General features: G+C 38.3%; 5 protein-coding genes across 5 annotated transcripts; 1 reads left to right on the plus strand and 4 right to left on the minus strand.

Annotated features, from left to right (window-relative positions):
* Positions 1-53: 53 nt before the first annotated feature.
* Positions 54-2,824, plus strand: LOC149702218 (glyceraldehyde-3-phosphate dehydrogenase 2-like). The gene is made up of 8 exons (XM_089866001.1): positions 54-208; positions 980-1,044; positions 1,110-1,404; positions 1,462-1,659; positions 1,727-1,783; positions 1,852-1,946; positions 2,015-2,278; positions 2,362-2,824. The coding sequence occupies exons 2-8, from the start codon at positions 1,022-1,024 to the stop codon at positions 2,429-2,431; spliced, it is 1,002 nt and encodes a 333-aa protein (XP_089722127.1). The 5' UTR covers positions 54-208; positions 980-1,021; the 3' UTR covers positions 2,432-2,824.
* Positions 2,825-2,937: 113 nt separating this feature from the next.
* Positions 2,938-5,071, minus strand: Ssl1 (general transcription factor IIH subunit 2 Ssl1). Its single transcript, XM_089866002.1, has 10 exons — positions 4,835-5,071; positions 4,595-4,706; positions 4,342-4,534; positions 4,067-4,172; positions 3,912-4,002; positions 3,764-3,851; positions 3,630-3,706; positions 3,488-3,570; positions 3,212-3,427; positions 2,938-3,147 (listed from the first exon to the last, which is right to left on the minus strand). Exons 1-10 carry the CDS (start codon positions 4,897-4,899, stop codon positions 2,991-2,993), a joined length of 1,188 nt encoding a protein of 395 aa, XP_089722128.1. The 5' UTR covers positions 4,900-5,071; the 3' UTR covers positions 2,938-2,990.
* A 116-nt stretch (positions 5,072-5,187) lies between these two features.
* LOC149702220 (E3 ubiquitin-protein ligase MARCHF2-like) lies at positions 5,188-6,518 on the minus strand. The gene is made up of 4 exons (XM_089866004.1): positions 6,268-6,518; positions 6,024-6,210; positions 5,846-5,967; positions 5,188-5,791 (listed from the first exon to the last, which is right to left on the minus strand). The coding sequence occupies exons 1-4, from the start codon at positions 6,481-6,483 to the stop codon at positions 5,360-5,362; spliced, it is 957 nt and encodes a 318-aa protein (XP_089722130.1). The 5' UTR covers positions 6,484-6,518; the 3' UTR covers positions 5,188-5,359.
* Positions 6,519-6,624: 106 nt separating this feature from the next.
* On the minus strand, positions 6,625-10,031 carry LOC149702221 (N-acetylglucosamine transporter UNC93A-like). Its single transcript, XM_089867086.1, has 6 exons — positions 9,978-10,031; positions 8,291-8,355; positions 7,770-8,247; positions 7,355-7,699; positions 7,026-7,302; positions 6,625-6,974 (listed from the first exon to the last, which is right to left on the minus strand). The coding sequence occupies exons 1-6, from the start codon at positions 10,029-10,031 to the stop codon at positions 6,739-6,741; spliced, it is 1,455 nt and encodes a 484-aa protein (XP_089723212.1). The 3' UTR covers positions 6,625-6,738.
* On the minus strand, positions 8,453-13,006 carry LOC149702222 (uncharacterized). The gene is made up of 7 exons (XM_089866011.1): positions 12,680-13,006; positions 12,309-12,343; positions 12,167-12,186; positions 12,059-12,098; positions 11,952-11,993; positions 11,757-11,874; positions 8,453-11,664 (listed from the first exon to the last, which is right to left on the minus strand). Exons 1-7 carry the CDS (start codon positions 12,861-12,863, stop codon positions 11,618-11,620), a joined length of 486 nt encoding a protein of 161 aa, XP_089722137.1. The 5' UTR covers positions 12,864-13,006; the 3' UTR covers positions 8,453-11,617.
* Positions 13,007-13,012: the final 6 nt, after the last annotated feature.

The following is a 13,012-nucleotide window of genomic DNA, read 5'->3' on the forward strand; positions in this document are numbered from 1 at the left end:
TACTGAGACTCTTTAAAAAAGGAGTCCATGGACTCCGTAGATGTACATTCATCAGTCCCTAGTTTTCCACACCCTTTTTCACCGGCTGGCTTCCCCAATATCTGACGTTGCACGGCACAGAGAGTTATTTCAGTGCCAGCTTCCAAGGTTTCACTTCAGACGCTACGCGGGGAACAGAACTACCAGTTTGACCTTCTCCACATTCAAGGTGAGTATCAAAGCCGGCGGTTCATAAATATATCCCTTAATTTTTCTTTAAATACATAAGTATTTAAATTAAACTCGTATTAAACTAAATATTAATTTCAATAAGTAGATTCAGCGCGATTTAGTTAACAAGGTGTCATTGAAGTTATTACGCAAATTTTGTAAATTATTGCGTATTCAGCTTGAAATTATCGGTGTTTCGTGAATTTCGTCACCGTTCTGGGAACTATTAGGGCAGAGCTCCATTTTATAGCAATAAAATTAAATCTAAAACTCTTAATTAATTTTAATAATTAATAGACGGTCTGGAATAGTAGGTGACCCTATTGAATTTTATCAGGGTTCTTAGATACATCTGGTTTGTAACCTAGATTAAGGACAACACACCCAAAAGTTGCCCTAAAAATGCTAGATGAACCTTTTTAACCCTTTCGCGCAATTTTTTTATTAGTTTAAAACGAAATTTTACGCGTTAGTGACCAATTTCGTACATCCCGTATTGTTTGACCTTGAATTCGGGTTTTTTTCGTTTTAAAATTAAAAAGAAACCAAACCAGATCGGCGGCGAGATTGTGACCATTCTTGCAGTTTATCCAATCAATAGATTTATCAATATCAATTTAAGTGCCTCTATCAAAAAGTCCGGGGCAAATCAGATAGTCGACATTTTTGAGAGGCCACAACCCCTCCCATAAAAGTTTAGCCCCCCCCCCTCCCTCTTGAAAGAATAAGAATGTTCACGAAATTTCATCATAATCATTTGTGATTACAGAATCTTTACGTGTTCGCTCTCTCTTTTAAAAACCCATTAAACATGGCCAAGGTTGGAATTAACGGGTGCGTTTAAAACTAATTATAATTAGCGTCTTAGCTTACCCTATAACTAACATTCCTTTGAACAGTTTCGGGCGTATTGGACGTTTGGTCCTGAGGGCTTGTTTGGCCAAGGGTTTGGAAGTTGTTGCCATCAATGATCCCTTCATTGATGTCAAGTACATGGTTTACATGTTCAAGTACGACTCCACCCACGGACGTTACAAGGGAAGCGTCAGCGAAGAGGGTGGTATGCTGGTTGTTGATGGACAGAAGATCCACGTCTATCAGGAACTGAAACCCAGCGCCATTCCCTGGGGAAAAGTTGGAGCCGATTACGTTGTAGAATCAACTGGTGTCTTCACCACCATCGAAAAAGCTTCAGTATGAATTGCGTGAACGCGTCATGGTGAAAGATTCTAAGGGGTGAAATTATTTCAGTTCCATGTTGAAGGCGGTGCTAAGAAGGTCATCATTTCCGCCCCGTCTGCTGACGCCCCCATGTTTGTCATGGGAGTAAATCACGAATCCTATGACCCTTCTATGCAAGTTGTCAGCAATGCCTCTTGCACTACCAATTGCCTCGCTCCTCTTGCTAAGGTCATTAACGATAACTTTGGCATTGTGGAAGGCCTTATGGTAATCAGCCTTAACCATCCTATCCCCCCTTGAACTCTGTTAATGAACCCGTCCCGTTTTCTCTTAGACAACTGTTCACGCCATTACCGCGACTCAAAAGACCGTTGATGGCCCAAGTGCCAAGGTATGACCTACAACAAGGGTCAAGTCTTTTAAATAGGCTTAATTAATCCGTGATCGCGTCATTTATAGTTGTGGCGAGATGGACGTGGCGCCGGACAGAATATCATTCCAGCCTCCACTGGTGCCGCCAAAGCCGTCGGCAAAGTTATCCCTGATTTAAATGGGTACATTTGACCCCGATTTTCCAAGAGGTTAATTGGGAATTAACCTTCATTAATCCCTTTGTTTACAGAAAGTTGACTGGTATGGCGTTCCGTGTACCGGTTCCCGACGTTTCCGTTGTCGATTTGACTTGTCGCCTTCAAAAGGAAGCCTCTTACGACGATATCAAGGCCGCCATTAAGGCCGCCGCTGATAGCGACAACTGGAAGGGAATTTTGGGATACACCGAAGACGAAGTTGTCTCCAGCGACTTTATCGGGGATTCTCACAGCAGCATTTTTGACGCCAAGGCTGGCATTTCCCTAAACAAGAACTTCGTCAAGCTCGTTTCTTGGTAAGTAGATCTACGTCTACGTCTGCGTCAATGCGGTAGGCCAAATATAGACCAAAAATAATTCCCCGTTCGTTTTCTTTTAGGTATGACAACGAATTTGGATACAGTTGCCGCGTTGCTGACTTGATCAAGTACATGCACAGCAGGGCTTAAATTAAAACCACGCCCACCTCTTTTCTTGGACCCGCACGTTAGACACTCTACCTACCATCAATTAAAAATTAATATTAAGACTTAAATTAATTGGACCGGAGTCATTTCTTTTATCTGGACGAGGAAACAATGTCTAGAGTAACGAGTGTCGAAAGAATTTCCTCGCTGTTTCTTTACTATTATTAATTATATGTCGAGCTAGAAACAAAATTAGGGTTAGTTAGTTAATTATTATAATGTATAATCGTCAATTAATTGTTCTAGTCCCTAGTTTTGATGGAAATAAAAATTATAAATTGCGTGAATGTAAACCTAATAATAAGAAATGTTTTACAAAAGTCGACGGAGTCCATTTTCGTTTCAAAAGAAAAATAAAAAAAGCTACCCATTAAATCTGTTTCATTCATTTTCTTTATGTCGTTTATCAAACTTAAGCTTATCATCATCATCATCATCATCATCTTACCAATATGATTTGAAACACACTGTAAGCCCAACAAAAACAATTTTAACGTAGAAAGTTTTATTACAAAACAATTATCATCTGATGAAATGAATTTTACGATGTCATTCTTTGACTGGTACATCCCGGACAACTATGGAGCGCGTCATGAATGAATAGATCGCATTCCAAGCAAAATACGCGATTGCATTCGGGGCAACGATAAACAGCGACTATTCCTGGAATGTTCAACTTAGTAAGGCAACCGAAACAGCTAAGGAAAGAACAATGCGTTAAAACTTTGTATGAAAACACTGTTCCCGATTTTGACTACTGACTTAGTTTCCTCCGGACTCAGATCAGTCGCGTTTAATTCCGTGAATGGTTCCAAACTAAATAAATGATGGTACGATCTGGCCAATTGCGGTGCGGAAACGAGTGTTAAACCGCAGGCTTTGCATTCAACTGGTAACTCGCAATATTTTCCACCGCATTGTGGACAAAAATAACCTCCCGATCCAAAGCCATCGCACACGTTATCACTTTCCAAATGACTGTAATTGAACGGTTACGTAAACGTTGTTCCATGTGCCTAGTAGCCTTAAGTAACGCACCAATAACACATTGACGGTTTTCCATCTTGTTCGCTTTGATGATGTGGAAAACCCATTCGAATCATTGATGATTCGGACGTCACCTGAAAATGAGTTTGATGTATGCCGCCGACTTTGCTAGATAACAATTGTAATTAAATACCGAAGCGGGGGGAGGCGCTAAATGAAGGAAGACAAGTTCCTTAAAATGAGATTCATCCAGAATAACTTCGTAGTTTCCTATAAAATGTATTGTTTTTGAAGAGTTCCGAGTATCGTACCGAATTTATGTAATACCCTTGGTTGCTTTAGTTAATGCCCTGCATACACGCAATTCCGCTGCTAGACCGATAACCGAGCATCGAACACCGTAACTTTTTACCGACTAAAACAATACAAAATTTAGGTATAACTTTCTAGTGATGAAGAATTCTTATTTCCGTACTTCAATTGTTGCGTAAATATCACCAGGATCACACGTAGTTAAACTGCCCATTATTATCAAAATTTCTTTACTGGTATGTCCAGGAACATGCCTGGATGCGTTAACAGACGTTCAGGTCTAATTTACAATGTTTTAAAATAAGCCTTTCATATTACCGTAGGGTTTGACAAGCTAATTCTAAAGCATTTTGCAAAGAAGGTTCTCCTTCGCATGTTTTATCAGCAGCTCCTTTTAATAAGGAAATGTGTTTTTTGGGATTTCCTATAATTTTCAATTATGAAAGCTCAAATCTATCTTTGCTGTTATACATAGTTTACACACATGGGGAACTCATACCATTTACACTAGGAAGCCTGGCCTCTCGGTGTAAATGGTATGAATCCTCCATGTGTGTAAACTATATCTACAGAGTCACTATTAATTTTCAGACCAGCAAGTTCCGATAGTTTATCAGCTCTCTTGTTTCTGGTTACGATAAATCCAAGCTGACTAATTGGATTTTGATCAAAATATTCCCCCACAAACAATTCTAATAACTTAAGGGTACAAATGTGTCTGGTTGGTTTTAAATCTTGTTGGGACATAGACTCCGACGCGTCAATAACGACGTATAAGTGACGCATCTGAAACGTTATACGTTTATCTTCATACGGAAATTACGATTAACCTTTTCCATTTTTTACCATCCCCAAGCGAACGTTCTTCTTTTCGAGAAGACGTCGCCTTCTGGCCCGATGAACAATTTCATCAACATTGGGTTGAATGAGACCCTCATCATTTTCGTGAATGGCTTCCCTGTTTTCCCAAACATAATTAAAGAAATAAATTTCCAAACTAATTGTCTTGTCGTCACCAAAACGCGATCAAATTAATAGAAATACCACCAAACCAAGGAAAGAAGACCGCACTCAACAAAAGCTTACCAAGTTCTTTCATATTCAGTTTCCCATCTATAGCCTTTTCCGTCCTCTTCGTCCATTGCAGCCATTTCGTTTACAAATTATCAGTCTTATTATTCCTTATTATTTGATATTTACTGACAGTTTCAATTGTTAATACTTTAATTACATCAAGATTCTACTACAACTTCTACAAGTAAAATTTTACTTCCTTAACGGGCTTATGAGACTTCTTTTAAGCAGAATTACTAGCAGACAGTTCTGACTTCAGATTGACAGGCACGGGCACGGCCACGGACCCGGACGTACGGGACGGCGTCACGGTCCCACACAGACGGCTAAGAGTAATATGCATCCAAGGAGAATTATGATGGGTGTAGAAATTTGCAAATATATTTATGATTTGAAGGTTGTGTAATCAGATAAAAGCTTTTGTTTTATTCGAAAATTATATTACCACAAAATTAAGATAACAGGAAATTTAGTTGAAACAATAAAAACCGAAATGAAATGATAATTAAATACTTAATGGGAATTTTCTTTGACAATTCACGCTTCAACTGGAGTTATAGGTTCAATGTCTGAGTCTGTAAGGAACAGTGGTCTTGGTTCAAAGACCACTTCCTGTTGTCCGTCATATGGTGTTGGATTAGTCGTTGAAGAACCGGGGACGTTACTCGTCACATCGGTCTCCGTGTAAATCATGTGAATATTGTGGTTGGTCAGTTGCCATCTCTTCCATTGACGGTAGTAGTATCGGCAGGTGAGACCAGTCCACAAGAAATATACCAAAGCAAGAACGGCTGATAACGCGACCAGGCAACCCGCCTCCATTCGATTGCCTTCGAGAACCTGCTGATGGGCTCCTTCTATGCAAAGGAACGCACCCACAACAGCCAAAGGGGTCAATAGGGCAAAACAAACCCCATCCCCTACCAAACTGCGTTGATGACGTATGCTACCCGTAGAGTCCTTCAACCACTGTAATGCAGAGTGATTCAAACCCAAATCTTATTTCCGACACTCTGAACTTACATCCATGAAAGACTTTGGAGTTTTCTTAGTCTTAAATTTATAGTGGCATAGTTCACACACATCCGAATTGGAACAACTTAACCAGCGTTCCATACAGGTTACGTGTACCAACCCCATCGTGCCTAAAATATAGGAGTCATTCCTTCTCGTAAAATGGGAAATCTTTGGCCTCGCTTACCCGAACAGTAACAGGGAGACAAGAGACTTTCTTTATTGTCGCCTTCATGACATATTCTGCAAATAGGACCGCTACTGGCACTGAAACTCCGGAATAAAGATTGCAACCGAAGTCTACTTTCTTGCAGCACCCGCGAGATGGAAGAATCAGATGATCTCGCCCCGGTAGTTCTCGTCGAAGACACACTCTGTTAGAAAAGAATCAAGCAGAGTTCAACTCTTTGAAACAACGGTACATTACATACAGTTCCAGTTGAAGACAATCTGATATCTTGACGCCGCTGGGTTTCGACGTTGCCGGAAGGAGTTCCAGCAGCGCGTCCTACGCATATCTTGATCTCGTTGGATGTACATTCAATCGTTGGAGTCTTGACGGATGCGCGTCGACGGGGCTCGTTGGCCACTTGGATATCTTCCACGATAAAAGTGTACCGAGACGTACTTGGGGTTCCCAAATCCATCGATACAAGTGCAACGCGCGTTAAGACGAAAGTGACTAGATCGCGACAAACCAACCGAAAAAGCTTACAACATTGCAACCAAATAAAAAATTTAAACTTATATATTCAATATTTTTTAAGTAAATAAAAAAGTCTCAAAAACGTGTTTGTAAAGTTATTTAATCAATAAAGAGTATCAAGTCCACACGAAAGCGAAAACATTTACAATATAGGACTTTAATACCTTCTGAAAGATATTATAAAAAACAACCATCGCTATTCCTTCGAAATGCTTTTAACCCTCATCCTTTCTTTCAAAAATAGTGGAATCTCCACGAATAAGTAGCAAATAAATGAAAGTAAGCTACAAACAAAAAGTATGTAGATTTTCGTCAAGACTGACAGCGAAGAACTGTAACCATTTTCAACCATTGACCCCGCGTTTTCTCCGAGTAAATAAATGGCGTACGAAGCATCCTTCTCTTCAGACGGAAACAGTTTTCCATGCAAAACTGAAATTATACAACTGATGTAACCCGGGAAAACTTGAATCGAATCATTACCTTTGAATGTATAGTCCTGCCCGGCACTAACGATTCCCCAAGCTAACGCCATCGTAAGAATGGCCCATACAGTTTGGTCGCGGTCAGACGTCTCTTTCCAGAACATGGTCAGCAACAAAAGACCAATTTCGAGAGTGGCCACAAAAACGTTGACAGTAATTCTTCCAACGTAATTGGAAAGAACTCCGAACAAAAGGCAGAAAAGGCTCAAAGTAATTCCGTATGCCATCATAAAGAGACCGACGTAGCTGACCCCAAGAAGACAAGTGACAAAGGCCTGAAACGAGTGGTTTCTTAAAAGAATAATAAGGGTACTAAGCGCGTCTCACTTTAGTTAATTCGGACTCCACGAATGGTTTCACTAGACCTCGATGAAAATCATTAGCGAATAATAGAAAACATTTTGGATCGCGGAACAGTTTGAACGTCTTGCAAGCCAATTTCTCTTTCGTTTCGACTTTCTTGACTGGAGTTGCGTCAAGAAACAGTCCGCATAACACGCTGCTTAAAATCCCAATGGAAGTGAAACATCCGAACAAAACGGCCAAGTGTCCCGTGGACGGCTTCAAGAACAAGGAACTACTTTCGAATTCTCTGTCCTCAAATCGCGCGCCGCATTTCGAGTCTCCATCGTAAACAAAGGTTGAATTCTCTTCGGAATACCTTTTGAAATACTTTTAAAGGAAAACAATTCTGACTAATCGATTGGAGGATACTGGGATTTTTACTTTCTAGGATTATTACTTTTAGAACTTCCGATGAAATTACGCTTCCCCATATCAGTCCGGAATTGGATAAAGTACTTCCCAAGCCAAGCATTACGCTATAGACTTTATCTCTGGGAATATTGGACGACAAGGCGTAGGCATCCGCCAATTCGGCGCATAAAGCATTCTGGGAAGCCTTCCCAATTCCCGCCACGGTACTGACGACAATATTAGCCGGTAACAGCGTGTACCATGACGCGTAAATGTTAGCGGGGATGCATAGAGAAACGACAAAGATGCAGATGGTAATGGTCCACTTATGACCCAATATTCCCGCCACTAAAGACGGTAGCGCGAAAAATGACAGGGTCGAACCCAAGTAACCCACGCTAATGGATGTTGTTCCTAAACCATGGTGAATGTTCAAACTACTTTGCAATTGTCTAACTGGATTGCTAGCCGTTACGAATAGAACGACGCAAGTCGCTTTTCCATCATTTGGCCAAGATAAATCTCTAACCAATTGGATTTTGGATCAACAGTAAATATTTGACAAACGCATTTAGGTCAGTAGATTCATTTCCGTATTGGAAATTGTACAGTTGTTGCCGATTTGTTACTTCCTGTTTCGATAAAGTTTTCTATAGCATAGTCGTAAGCATACGTTACTAATGGTTATATACTTCTGGCTAAAGTAACGTAAAGAAAAACGTGAAAATGTTGTCATTGCAGATGTTTGTTGTTTATTTTTCTTAATAAACACGTTGCGTACAGAATTAGTGATAGAATTTTTGACCAATCAATTGTTAGAAATGTTTTTAGAAAAAACTCTCCGACGCCCGCCAATGTGGCTGAATTTTTGTTTTTAGTAAAATTTACAAGATTTTTAAAACATTTTGTTAAAACATGGTTTTAAATGGTCCAGTGTTAGGTGACCGTCTTTCCCGATTATTATATAATATAATAACACCGTGATCAATTTCGTATATATTGGACAATGTGTTGTTTGTTTTGTTGGTTTATTTATTTTTCTTTCAAATTTGTGCGCGCTAAATTTTAAAAACGAAAGAACTCTCTACTTCGCTTCTTTCGAATAGAATTAGTTTTTAAAGTTTTTTTTATTAATTTGGCTTTATTTTATTTTTATTTATTAATAATTCCGATTGAAAGCTGTAATTTTCATTGGCTGAAAATACTAATGTCGAACTCTTAAATGACCTTCATTTAAAGGGAGTATGAAATGTCCCGATAGTTAGGTTTCGCACGTCAACTTCTAAAACTTTTATTATTATTATTATTCATATAAAATTAAAAGATAATTTTAAGTTTTGTTAATTAATTAATTTGATTAAAAAACTGGCTGACAATTCACTCTCCCTTTAATGAACAAACCGTCGGAATTTGATCTGTCGTTATTGATAAAAAAATTCCCTCCAATAAAAATTTACAACTCGCAAATCGGACTTTCGTTTTTAATTTGAAAAATTTCTAAATTTGGGTAATTTTTATTAATCTTTATTTTTTTTATATTTTGTTTTTGGCAATTTTTAATTTTCGAATACTGCTATTTTGACGGAAGATCTAAGTTTCATTTACGATTTATCCCATTGGGAATGTTTGTTTGTTTGTTTATTTATTTTATTTATTTATACAAATACTTGAGCAAAAAAACGAACTTCAGTGTATAGAAGAGCTATAATTGAACTATGTAGATAATATATTTATGTACAGCTTTATACAAAAGTGACTTTACAAACTGAACAACTGACAGTACGAAGCGTGGGAAAACATCTGGCAGCACTTCGCCACGCAATCGTTACGCTTTCAAACAACGCTATTCACTTCAAGCGTAATGACTGGTTTTGAAGTTGGGTTTTAACAATATGTAAGAAACTGTCAGCTCAGTGTGGAATATTTTAGCGCAACAATGGAATGTAATAATATTGATGACAATAAACCGCGGGTGTGAATGACAGTGTCGTGTTTTTTTTTGGGGTAAAGAGCGTTAAAAATGGATATGAGTGTTACGAACGAACTTATAAAAGAACAGTAGTACCATATCGTTCGCCTAAAAGCTTGGGCATGGGGAAAAATGTAATTAACTTTTTGTTATCGAAAATTTCAGGGCTCCTAAATCATTTCCGAAAATATATCTCAGTAAATCTATAAAGGAACCATAAACTCATAAGGCCACACGCTCAGGTGGCTTGTGGCTAGCTCTCGCGAGTTACTAAACCAAACAGACCAGTTTGACGTAACCAGAGCTCGGTATCGAGTGTTCAAGACACATCGTCGTCATGGTACAATTTCCTCTTAGTTACACTCATTATTTTCCAGATGGCCAGTAACTAAAAATTAAGGGTAGTTCCGAAAACCGTGCGCAAATCTACCCGTCATTCATAAATCACTAAAACACCGCGTACTGTCACCAATCGCGTTTAAGATACACTTCCCATTGCGTTCAAAATTACCACCAGCACCTAACCAATCACCTCTCGACACTATACGAACGAATCTAATTGCAAAATTCTCACGACGATCCTGAACTAGTTAATTAGATCTACGCAATTCTCTCGTCCCCTTTTATAAATGAAACCGACATACACTGAAGCGGTAGAAATACTTTTACGGTTATCTACCTATATTTTCTTTAGGGATATGATTAATCCCCGTTTTCGCGTGAAACGGGGTTTGCTTTGAAGCGAGCGATTTATTAATTAATTTAATTATAGGATGGCTGCAATCGTTTTATAAAAACCTTATTGTCAATAAAGATCTCCAAATTCTTTTTTGGTTTGTGTATCAAAATGTTTCATAATTTATGCCTCGAGATCTATTCACGTCTCTAGAACTTCTAGAAGGCAATTTATTATGATATTTTCCAAATATTTCGAAATTCTTCGATTATATTTTCTTTTGCCAATTAAGACCAACGTAAAGCGCGAACGAAAACAAGGTGAAGAAAAAAAGTCAACTAGAGAAAAAAATTTACCAGCAAGATAGGGCGGAATGAAAATTTTGGTGCCGAAACCCGGGAAAATGCAAAGGCTTAATTAACATACTTCCCCGCTATCAGATTGGTATCGCGCCACTTTTACATTTGTGTTTACACTTTTTTGCGGCTTTATTATTTGAAGAACATCATCATGACGTCATTATGATGACGTTCTTCGCCGCCTTACCTTGAAAAACGCTTTAAATGGACTACAAAGCCAATCAAAAGAATAGGTTTCCTACAATCTTTCGTAATTGAAGAAATTTCGCTATTCGCTGTGGAAATTTCCGACTACAACACGCGCAACATTTTAATTGGTTGCTTAATAGACTCTTAAGTGCCATATGTATCAAATTATAAACAAATACATTTCCTTAACATTTTCCCTAGACATATTTTTCAAGTAACAATTTTTTTTTCTCAATCCACAACTATAGCCCCTTATTATTATTAATTTCATTAAATTTTGGCACTAATTAAAAATATTCCTATAAAATATGATTTAGAAGAGCTGAAAGAATCATTTTTATTGATTAAAATCTGCCTGATTGCCTCGTAATCATTATTATTATTATTATTATGGGATCGTATTATATTATTGGCAGTGGAGATTTTTTTTCTTCCCAAATTTCAAAAAAAAAAACAAAAGTAGGTTATTTTTATTAATTAATACGCAATTATATTTGAAATTATTGTTAATATTCTTTTGTTTGTTTGTTTGTTTGTGTTGGTAAATGAGTCGCTGATAACTATAGAGCGTGACGGTGAGACAACATTGTTATGGAAGAATTATTATTATTTTTCTTTTAAATCCATCTAATGATATTTTCCGACGACCTTTGAACCCCCCCCCCCAAAAACCCGAAAGAAACAACAACACCACCACCACGTCACTCTTTCAACGCTCCGTTTAGCGTTACCACCACTTTACGAGAACCTGAAAATCGTTTTAACAAAGAAATAACTCGTGAATGCATTCTCAAAAAGTAGCTAAAGACAAAAGACCATTAAGACACCCTGTGAAAATACCTGCTCTATTCCGATGTTCACATAACCAAATTCCCTGCCAGGTACCGAGATTTAGTTTACCATCCGTAACGGGAATGGTCAAACTTGACCCGAGGAAGCACGCTTTTATATGAGCTGGCTAAAAAATTTGAGCTCCGGTACAATCAGTTTTTATACTCTTGAATTGAATTTGGAAAATGGTATCGTGACAATTACCATATCATCTGGACCTTCGCAAGAATGCCTGAAAGGTAGGGTCTGAAGAAAAGATATTCAAGTGTTTAAGAGTCGTCGGGCAGTAATTAAAACTAATTATTAAGTACCTCTGGAACAACTCTATTAAGGAACATTTCCATATCTTCTCTGCAAATATGAAAGATTTGACGCTCATTTTTATACATTTTGCTACTTTTTTTTGCATTCAAAATTACCTGACATCAGGGTCCCAATTCTGGGCGGAAAGAAATTGCAAATGTAAATTAACTAAATATACGTCACATTAAGCAGGGCGCCTGACTAAACTCTGTGGATATATGCAGCTATAACAATTTGCGCTAATTAAATGCAACTTACTTCATTTAGTGCCAGGCTAGCTGATGTGTGCATAACTAGTGGATAAAATTGAGCGGTATACGTGAATTAATTAATGACATTTGGAGGAATTACTCTAAGGAATGTCTCCAATAACAAACAGTACGCGGTAATAACCAGGGGGGGAGGAGGAATACAAAATGGCTTCCTTGTTAGGATACGATATGAAGGAATTACTCTACTAAGAAGCTATTTCAATATCATTTTTAACGATTGATGACGCGTAATTATTATTATTTATGGATTAGGTATACAATTATGATAACAAGATCAGTGTAAACTAAGCTTTAAAAGCTTATGACTTATGTGCGTGACCAAGGCTTAGAATAGGTTTAGGTGTGTAAGGTGCGTACTTTGAATATGAAAGAATCCTACGGCGAATTGATGTATTTCTGGAACCTGTTTCATCACTTCGTCGGTGATTAGATGACATCCGCGATGAACTGGTCTTAAATTCATTTTCCTTTGAACCCAAGCAGAGCCGTGTCTAATGCTACTTGTCCCCGCCGCCGCCATTTTATAATACGATGCCGCCATGCCGCTGCTCTATGGATTATCCGATTAAAGGAATACGCGGAGAAGATGCCTTTACAGGCTCGACCCCTTGGCTGTCACTTTTGCAGTTGGACTCCCGTCAGGGGTCCAAAGTTGGACGCGTAAATCACGAATGAGAATGCCACCCCTCC

This window comes from Phalangium opilio, unplaced genomic scaffold (assembly GCF_054372755.1).
Source record: "Phalangium opilio isolate 3A_F unplaced genomic scaffold, DU_Popi_V2 ptg000017l_1, whole genome shotgun sequence".
NCBI lineage: Eukaryota > Metazoa > Arthropoda > Arachnida > Opiliones > Phalangiidae > Phalangium > Phalangium opilio.

Excerpts from the sequence above, each read along its gene's own strand:
- LOC149702218 (XM_089866001.1), top strand. The coding sequence starts at position 1,022 with ATGGCCAAGGTTGGAATTAACGG. Across the intron at positions 1,784-1,851 it reads TTGATGGCCCAAGTGCCAAG|TTGTGGCGAGATGGACGTGG; the intron begins GTATGACCTACA and ends CGTCATTTATAG. Across the intron at positions 2,279-2,361 it reads TTCGTCAAGCTCGTTTCTTG|GTATGACAACGAATTTGGAT; the intron begins GTAAGTAGATCT and ends GTTTTCTTTTAG.
- LOC149702220 (XM_089866004.1), bottom strand. The coding sequence starts at position 6,483 with ATGGATTTGGGAACCCCAAGTACGTCTCGGTACACTTTTATCGTGGAA. Across the intron at positions 6,211-6,267 it reads GATTGTCTTCAACTGGAACT|AGTGTGTCTTCGACGAGAAC; the intron begins GTATGTAATGTA and ends CTTTTCTAACAG. Across the intron at positions 5,792-5,845 it reads CTCCAAAGTCTTTCATGGAT|TGGTTGAAGGACTCTACGGG; the intron begins GTAAGTTCAGAG and ends TCTGCATTACAG.
- LOC149702221 (XM_089867086.1), bottom strand. The coding sequence starts at position 10,031 with ATGACGACGATGTGTCTTGAACACTCGATACCGAGCTCTGGTTACGTC. Across the intron at positions 7,303-7,354 it reads TGGAGTCCGAATTAACTAAA|GCCTTTGTCACTTGTCTTCT; the intron begins GTGAGACGCGCT and ends CACTCGTTTCAG. Across the intron at positions 6,975-7,025 it reads GCAGGACTATACATTCAAAG|TTTTGCATGGAAAACTGTTT; the intron begins GTAATGATTCGA and ends GTATAATTTCAG.
- LOC149702222 (XM_089866011.1), bottom strand. The coding sequence starts at position 12,863 with ATGGCGGCATCGTATTATAAAATGGCGGCGGCGGGGACAAGTAGCATT. Across the intron at positions 12,099-12,166 it reads AATTGGGACCCTGATGTCAG|AGAAGATATGGAAATGTTCC; the intron begins GTAATTTTGAAT and ends TCATATTTGCAG. Across the intron at positions 11,665-11,756 it reads TGAACATCGGAATAGAGCAG|GTTCTCGTAAAGTGGTGGTA; the intron begins GTATTTTCACAG and ends AACGATTTTCAG.
- Ssl1 (XM_089866002.1), bottom strand. The coding sequence starts at position 4,899 with ATGGCTGCAATGGACGAAGAGGACGGAAAAGGCTATAGATGGGAAACT. Across the intron at positions 4,173-4,341 it reads TAAACTATCGGAACTTGCTG|GAAATCCCAAAAAACACATT; the intron begins GTCTGAAAATTA and ends TGAAAATTATAG. Across the intron at positions 4,003-4,066 it reads TTAGCTTGTCAAACCCTACG|GCATGTTCCTGGACATACCA; the intron begins GTAATATGAAAG and ends TAACGCATCCAG.